This window comes from Eschscholzia californica, unplaced genomic scaffold, assembly GCF_041429995.1.
Source record: "Eschscholzia californica isolate CP2 unplaced genomic scaffold, dmEscCali1.0.p SCAF_6, whole genome shotgun sequence".
NCBI classification, from domain to species: Eukaryota; Viridiplantae; Streptophyta; class Magnoliopsida; order Ranunculales; family Papaveraceae; genus Eschscholzia; species Eschscholzia californica.
Genome location: NW_028238483.1, coordinates 9411217 through 9420446, shown reverse-complemented (window position 1 = coordinate 9420446; position 9230 = coordinate 9411217). Strand labels below are relative to the sequence as shown.

Sequence of the window (9230 nt, the reverse complement as noted above, 5' to 3'; positions counted from 1 at the left end):
ATATCTTGTCAAATGATCAAGATGCGTACAAATTTATCGTGTAAGTCTGATTTATAATTAATATTTCGTTTATGAAGGTTTCTAAGATGGTCAAGATGGTAAAAAACCTTATTCCATTTGCAGCATTCACAAACAATTCTTAGCGATCCAGCACAAAAGATTGAGTGTGTGTGCAATTAAAAACAACAACTGTAAGAATCGCTCATTGATTTAAGGTAACAACTATAAGAATTTGCATCACGGAAATCCATTCAATGATCGAATAACGGTCCATAAAATAGTATAAGCATTACGTGTAATAAGAATAAAGAACATTCTAGAAAAATGTTTAAAATGTCGTTCTCCTAATTTAAGTAATACAGGAGAATCAAGGAAATGGTAAAGAAATGTTAAAAATTTGGTAACATAATGTAAGTAAGTCAGAAAACATATGATACATTATTATGTTGTTGTTACATTGATTCATCATCTAAGTTGTTTTACAAGCTTAAAAGTATTTTTGAGTGTAAGTATATAATTGTGTTTTTAAAAATCAATAAAATGCTAGAAAAAAATTAAAATTCTATTATATCTAAGAATGTTGTTAGAATCAATAAGATGCTAGATAGATAATTAAACTTTTATTCACATACTCTAACTAATTCTGGTGGATCTCTCTACGTCACTTAGGGCGATTTTCTGAGGAGGTAAGCTCCTTTGCCCGAAACCACTACTTGGGGGGTGGTAGATCGGTGTTTTTCTTCTTACCTACGCAAAATCAATTACCGGATATTTGAGATACAGAAGATTAACAACTTAGAAATCATGGATGAAGATTATGATAACATGGTGGATTTAATGAGAAACTTAATGGGGAAAGATGATGATGGAATCTTACAACTATCTAAAGAAGAGGCGAAGTCTGAAGATGAAGGACGAAAATGCTTAGCGGTTAAACTGATCTCTGGAAGAACAATGAACCTGAATATATTAAAGGAGAAGTTGATAGGAGCATGGAAATCGATAGAAAAACTAGGGTGAAAGAATTCCACGTTAAATCGTATATAGTAAACTTTGAGTTAACAACTGATGGAGAAAAAGTGGAGGATGGATCACCTGGTATATCCAAGATGACTTAGTACTATGGGAAAGATGTGAAAAGAATAAGCTACCTGAGGATTATATGTATACTAAGATGGAGTTCAATGTTCAAATACATAAATTGCCTATTGAATACCTTACCGAAGAAACAATCACAAAGATAGGGAACATGATTGGGGAGGCTAAAACCATTCCAGAAGGAGAAGCGAACAAATGGGGAAAATATGCTCGTATTAGGGTTTGCATGGATATCACTAAAGCTTTGAAAGCAGAAATTATTATGGAATTACACGATAAACGACAAACTACTCTAAAGATCAAATATGAGAAATTAGTAAAACATTGTTATTTCTGTGGGAAACTAGTCATTTGATGGCAGATTGTTCAACGAGGACAAAAGTTAGAGAAGAAATTTCTGACAAGTGGTCCATAGAAAAGCAATAAAGAGCAAAGTAGTTATTGCTACCGAGATTTAATGATGATATGAAAGTAGATTTTCGAAGATCGAACTCCGATCATCGATCAAGAACAGTCGGAGAAGAAGGGTCTGGCCGGAATCCGTTCAGGAAAATCAATGAAAATCGGGGAAAATCTTTTACTCAATCTGTCGAATCGAGTAAATCAAGTGAATTGCCTAATTTAAATTTAACTACTTCCTCAAATTTCTCACTTTCTAGTTTATCTAATGGAGGTTAGTAATAACAACAATATTATTACTTTCCATACCAAGGTGGGTGATGATACTGTTGCCAGACTTACTCTAAAAGTTACCAAAATTGTTGAATTTTCGTTAGGAATGAGTTGGTCAACGAATCTATTGATGAGAGAATGACTAGTCCCATGCTAGTGGATACGGGACTATTGAAGGAGATAATTATAGCAAATACATCAACGGCTGAGATCATTAATACCAAGAGTGATCAAAGCACGCAGGAAGTATTACTCAGTAACACATTAGACGGCTTATCTGGTGGTGGTGTTATGCCACTGCATGACCAGAGAATGAAGAAGTCCCAACTAGTAAGAACTTAGAGGTGAATCAAACTGGGATGAAAATTCAAGTACAATGTGAAGTCTTGAATGAAGGTGAAACACCTAAACTAAAAGAGGTGGGTAAGAAAGATGGTAAAGAAGATGTTGAACGAATTAGACACAGTAACAAACGTGGTTCATGGAAGAAGGTAGCTCGTGAAATAGTTCAACCCCAACAAAATAAAGCAACCCCAAAGGCAAAGACTATTAAACGGAGTCGAAAATTTAGTCTGATTGATGAAGATAGTGAAGAAGATGAAGGAAAGAAACGGAGAACTAATACTGAAGACTGTTTTGATGATCGGATTCTTGCGGCCAGCCCTACAATGCCGCAAGTTCAATGATAATACAAAGTCGGAATTGTCGGGGAGTGGAGAATGCCCCGACTATTCTGTCCTTGAATACATTCTTCCGGGCAGTTAAACCTTCCATTGTTTTCTTGTCCGAAACAAAACTCTCACAAAGCTCGTCATATATCTGGATTAAGAAAGTGAACTACAAGAATTATTTTATTGTACCATCAAATGGACTTAGTGGAGGACTATGGTTATTATGGGAGGACAATGTTAATCTAGAAGTGATATCTCATTCCAATAATCATATACATTCAAGAATGGATGAAATAGGTTAAATCCAAAAGTGGAGTTTATTGTCAGTTTATGGTCCACCATGTGTTAATGATAGAGGAGTTTTCTGGGATTTTATGAGGAACTTCAGTCTTCAAACTCAAGAACCTGTGTGTGCCAGGGGAGACTTCAATGCAGTAATGATAGAAAAAGAAAAGTGGGGAGGATCAGGCTTCAATAGGAAAGCTGCAGAACAATTTAGGCAGATGATTATTGATTGTAACCTTATTGACATAGGGTATTCAGGCCCGCCATATACTTGGACTATTGGGAGAGAACTGCAAACTCACAACCGGGAAAGATTAGATAGAGTACTTGCAAATCCAGAGTGGAGAGTTAGATTCCCACAAACACAAGTCAAACACTTGCCAAGGTTCAATAGTGATCATGCACCTATTATTTTAAATACATCAAAAGAAAAAATTCGAGGAGTCATTCTGTTCCGCTTTGAAGCTCATTGGACTGTACACGAAGAGTTTGATAAAATGGAAGAATCCTGGGAACAGGCTAGCGGTAATTTCACTCAAAGATTACCTCAGATTGCTAAACAATTAAAGGTGTGGAGTAAGTATAGGGTAGGGCACTTGTTTGAACAAATTAAAGCAGCAGAAGAAGAGCTACTAGCTGCCCAAAACCGTCCCCCATCAAGGGAGACAATTGAAGAAGAAAAGCAGATCGCCGATAAGCTCACAACACTTAGAAGAATGGAAGAATTATTTTGGAGCCAAAGGGCCAAAAAACATTGGGTGCGGGACAATGATAAAAATACTAAATTTTTTCATCTATCTGTTCTCAATAGAAGAAGAAAAAAATAGTATTAATGCGGTGAAATTGGCGGACCAATCTTGGTCTGCTGATCCAAAAATGATCACTAATGTTTTTATTGATCACTTTTACAGGGCATCAAGAACAGAACAGGTTTCTGACTTTCCAGAAGCTTTAGAATTAACTTCAAGACCCCTCACGGCAGCAGAAAACATTGATATTAGTGTTCCTCCCTCTAAAGACAAAATCTGGCAAACGTTAAAGGAGATGAAATCCTCCAAAGCTCCTGGCCCCGACGGGTTTTCGGCTTTATTCTATAAAAAGTGTTGGTCGCTAATTGGTGATGAAGTGACGAGTCAGATCCGGTACATATTCGAGTCAGACCGCTTGCCAGGTAATTTGAATCATACACATATTACGTTAATTCCAAAAGTTAAAGCCCCTGAGAAGCTGGTTGATTATAGACCCATAGCACTTTGCATGTTATCTACCGAGGTATTACGAAGATACTGACTAGACGGTTCCAGCCTTTACTTGAGAAATTAATTTTGCAAGTACAAAATGCGTTTGTGCCCGGTCGCCAAATCTCTGATAATATAATAGTGGCGCAAGAAATCTTTCACTCAATAACACATACTTCCGCTAAAGATGGGTCTTTTGCTTTAAAAGTTGCTATGGCGAAGGCTTATGATCGAGTAAATTGGGAATTCTTAAGTGCAGTGTTACGCAGATTTGGTATTATTGCAAATACACACCTCTTAATTATGAAATGTGTATCGACAACATCTTTTTCTATATTGTTGAACGGGCGACCAAAGGGATTCTTTTATAGTGAACGGGGACTCAGACAAGGGTGTCCATTTAGCCCGTATTTATTTATTTTATGCTCGGAAACCCTCACTAGATTAGTGGTACAAGTTGAAACTAATGGGTTATACAATGGGCTAAAATTAAATAGATATGCGCCTAGTATCAGTCACTTAATGTTTGCTGATGACCTCTTTTTCTTTGGAAAAGCGTCAGAGATTAATATTTTTCACAACTTCAGAGAGTATTGGAATCATATGGTAGCTGCTCGGGTCAACTTATAAATTACCAAAAGTCTTCTATACAGTTGAGTTCGAATCGTGATACAGATAAAAAAGAAATGGTGGTGAGAATTCTCGGGGTGAAAGAGATGAAAAGTGATGATGTTTATCTGGGGAACTATCTACTGAAGCCGAAACATTTATTGTCTTCCTATGATTTTATCACTCAGAAAGTTGAAAAAAATTAACAGGTTGGAAGAGAAATTCTCTATCACATGCTGGTAGAGCGATTTTGCTAAAAAGCGAACAAGCTTCCATCCCTATTTCTTTTTTGTCGATTAATATAGCCCCTAAGGGTCATGGAGAATATTGAGAAGGTACAACGCAACTTTTGGTGGGGACATAATACAGAGGCCTGAAAAATGCATTATTTAAATTGGAAGAAGCTACAACTGAGTCAGAAAATGGGTGGGTTAGGAATTCGAAGTATAGGTCTGGTAAATAAAGTAATGGTGGCAAAACTGGTATGGAGATTTCTGACGGAACCAAATGCCTTATGGGTCCAACTATTAAAAGCCAAATACTTGAAAAAAATGATTTTTGGAATTATGAGCCCAAGTTCTCAACAACAGCAACGTGGAGAAGCATGTTAGAAATGCGTAAAGTTCTTGAAAAATGAGTTTGTTATTCGGTTGGCAATGGGAAAGGTATAAAGATCTGGGAGGACCCATGGGTTCATACTTTAAGAGGATTTAAATCGGGTAAAAAAATGTTCGACTAGTTAGTGATTTGATTGGAGAAACAGGTGACTGGAAAAAGGAATGGCGGTGTTCGATGAATTATCGGCTAGACAAATTCTCCAAATTCCTTTAAGTACAAAATGTAGCAAGGATGAACTCGTGTGGATCCACACAGAAAAGGGAAACTTCACCACTAAATCTCTACACAAGACGTTGGAAAATGATATGCCTTCTACATCATTCTCTTCGACGCTACCACATGGACTAACGTGGACTCAATTCTGGAAAAAAACTGAAGTTGAACCTAGAGTAAAAAAATTCTTATGGCGTCTACTCCAAAATGCGCTTCCCACTAAAAAGAGAGCATTAAGGTTTAACCCGCATGCCTCGAAGGTTTGTTTGGTCTGTAACATGGAGGAAGAGTAAGATATTGACCATATATTTCGAAGATGTAAAGTGGCAAAAGAAACATGAATTTTACCACCAATAGGAGTAAGATTCAAGGATGAGGAACCGTTTTCTAGTATATTATGTCAATGGATCTGTAGGTGATGAAGATGATAGTGTTATACTTTTGCGATTATATACCGCTTGGTTCATATGGAAGGCGAGAAATAAAATGGTTTTTGAGAACATAGCTCCAAATAGTCGTAAGATTGTACAAGAAGCAATGAATATGATGCAGGACTTTGAGGGGATTAAAGCTACCATGACCGAGCAAGAGACAGTTGAGAACATTCTACACCCACCAATGTGGCTGACCCCAAAGTGTGGAGGGATCAAAATTAATTTTGATGCGCCTTATAAAGACGGGAAAGCAGCTCTTGGGGTGATTTGTCGTAATAATAATGGTGATTTCATATCTGCATATACGAGCTACGACACAGCTGGGAATGCCTTAGAAGCTGAGGTTAAAGCGGCGCGTCTTGCTGTTCGAATGACTAGGACATTAACCCAGTCTCCTTGTGTTGTTGAGGGTGATGCAATGACGGTAGTAAATGCTTGTTATGGTCCTGAGGAGATACCCCGTGGAAAATTTGAACAATTATGCACTTCGTGACAGAGAGGGGAGATGATGATCGACAAATTGTGTTCATGTATTGTTCTCGTGAAGCTAATAAAGTGGCTCACTTACTAACTAGGAATGCTTTTACTTCAGAATTTTCTTCATCAAAGGAGATGTTTCAACCTCCTAATTATATTGTAAGTCAGTTAGCGACGGACAAAGCTAACATTCCTCTTTTTGATATTGAATACATATTAGGCGGATGCCTACTTTCACCAAAAAAAAATAATTCATATAATATGCCACACATATTATGCTAATAGAATCAATAAAATGTTAGAAAAATATTGAAAATGTCAACAAAATAAATATCAGTTTACATTATGTTTTTTTATGAAAATAAGATTGCAATGATGGAAAATTCATTTCTTACGAAAATAATTGATAAAAATGTTACATTTAACTATGTTGTTAGAATTAAATAATATTTTAAGAAGATTCAACATTTAAAACATTTATATAATTTTTTGTAATGATTTTCAAGACAAAATAATTAGTAGAGATATAAACGTTGTAAGAACATAAAGAGATAGAGAGAAAAGAATCTGATTTTTAGGACAAGAATGACTTATTTGTTATGTTGGTCTTGGCAACTATAAATTTTAACCATAAATTATTTCTCTTAAAATTTATGGAAAGAATATATTTATTAACTCAACCACAAGAGACCTTTGGTTTACTATATTGTAAAATATATTTATGGGTAGCGTAACTTATGGATAATAATACTTGGAATACTAATGTTCTACAAGTTGTTTTAACAGTGATCTCTACAGCTCAATCCTAAGCATAAATATCCAAAGCAACCAAGAGGATAAACCCATATGGACGTTAACAAAATCAAGTACTTTTTCGATTAAATCTATGTATAATTTTCTGAGAATAGGCAGTACAAATCTTAGGCAGGATCAAACCGACTGGTTTTTTTATTTGGAATATGAATACTATTCCACGCGTTAAACTATTTCTGTGGAAATGTTGTACTAATGAGCTACCAGTAAAGGCAAAAATAGGTAAATACATTGGAAACCAATTCTCTTGTTTTAATTGTATCGAAAACGAAATATTAGATCATGTTATGCTTCACTGCACCTTCGCGAAAGCGATATGGTTTCACTTTCAGGTAAGAACAGATCAAATAGAATCTACAAATCAATGGATCCATCAATGGAAAAATCTAGATGAAGAACTGACCCTACTATATGCCAAAATTCTGTGGTTTATATGGAAAGCACGTTGTGAAAATTGCTTCACCACAAAGAAACAAAACCTGAGACAAATGATTGACAGGATAAATACCACCTCTATTACGCCAATTAAGATTGAATCTATTATCACCAACAAATGCAGGGATAAAACTAAGGAACAACATGGAGACCTCCATCGACACCATTCATAAAACTTAATGTCGACGCATCTTTTTCCAAGAGCACAGAACCAGCCGGCATAGGTTGTATCATCAGAGATGAACACTCTGCTTTTATCATCGCAGCGGCAGACTCAGTTCGATGTCAGAATGCGGAAGAATGTGAAAGCTTCGCCATACTACTCAGCGTTAAATGGGCCTTAGAATTGAATATTACCCATGTGCACATCGAAAGTGATAACCAAGCTCTCATCCTATTCATCAACGATCAAAATGTTGGCCTTCACTGGCAATCCAAAAAGATCTTGCAACAGGTTAAAGAACTTATAGACAAATTTGACGGTATGGAATGTAATACCTTCTTTTATTACTGTTGTTCGCTAAAAACTATGTATTCGCTTGTTCAGTAATGTTATTCTCCTTCATCTAAAAAAAAAAAAAACTATTAGACCACATTATTTGTTATTTTGTTACCAACCAGTAAGTGTTCCCTTTGTTTTGTCCTTCAGGGAGTTTATGGTCTTTCTTTTTACGAGGCACAGATCCACTTCGTGGTACATTACTCACATTTGATGCCTTTCACTATGTCATTGTCTTTTTTTTTTTGAGAAAGATGTAATTGTCTTTATCAATAAAGATGACTTGTCTCACACTTGATGATGTTGCCATTTCTATTTGTGTCTCTCTCTAGCTCAGGACATGTGAATCTACCCTCACCATGTTTTTCATCCTCAACAACCGGCAAGAAATTAAAAATCAAGGAGAAGTTTGGATTGTTCCTCTTTTCAGTAAACTAGGTTCCAATGCTTTGAAGACCTAGTCAACATTTGTGTGCTCTTTGAGCATTTTAATTGGGGAAGAAAGATTTCTTCCTTAATTATCATATCCAACCCAGTGATAACTAAAGTAATATATAAATTAGTTTTTGAGTCACTTGAATTTTTTTGAAACATAGTATTATTAATAACAACGATGGATCTCAAAAAAAAAAAAAATAACAAGGATGGAGACAAAGCTACAAGGAGTAAAAAGAATCACAAATATATTGCCAAGAACACACTCCTATAAGAATAAGATCCTCCTACGAGGGAGTAGCTTTCTACTATCCGATCGAATAAGTACTACCACTTCGAAAGCTGTAGTAGTTCACACCACACCATTAGAACTAGATGGAAAAGGAAATTCAAAACTTTATAAAAGTCTTGAGATCTCTTAAAAGTGGAACCCGAAGATTCCTAAGTTACCCTCCAGTATTCTCTTGAAATAGAAATCATGCCCCACCACAATCTAAAAGATTATAATCAGACACCTGAAAATTAAAATTGATGGCCACGCCCAAACCTAAAGACTTGACATAGCCAATAAGAAATTGTTTTTTTTTGTTATAATAAGAAATTGTTGAAGAACTGTGATGGGTGAGAGGTGCAGCGGAAAACAAAAACTGAGAAAGAGTAGTGTCAAAGTTGAGACCCAAATAACATTGCCAGTCGAAATAGAATGGACCCTCATCGAATTAAAATGAGCCAA

General features: G+C 35.9%; 2 protein-coding genes across 2 annotated transcripts; both read left to right on the top strand.

Annotated features, from left to right (window-relative positions):
- Window positions 1-2815: 2815 nt before the first annotated feature.
- LOC147531621 (uncharacterized) lies at window positions 2816-3664 on the top strand. The gene is made up of 2 exons (XM_086649764.1): window positions 2816-3484; window positions 3638-3664. Exons 1-2 carry the CDS (start codon window positions 2816-2818, stop codon window positions 3662-3664), a joined length of 696 nt encoding a protein of 231 aa, XP_086505890.1.
- Window positions 3665-5776: 2112 nt separating this feature from the next.
- LOC147531620 (uncharacterized) lies at window positions 5777-6331 on the top strand. Its single transcript, XM_086649763.1, has one exon. It carries the CDS (start codon window positions 5777-5779, stop codon window positions 6329-6331), a length of 555 nt encoding a protein of 184 aa, XP_086505889.1.
- Window positions 6332-9230: the final 2899 nt, after the last annotated feature.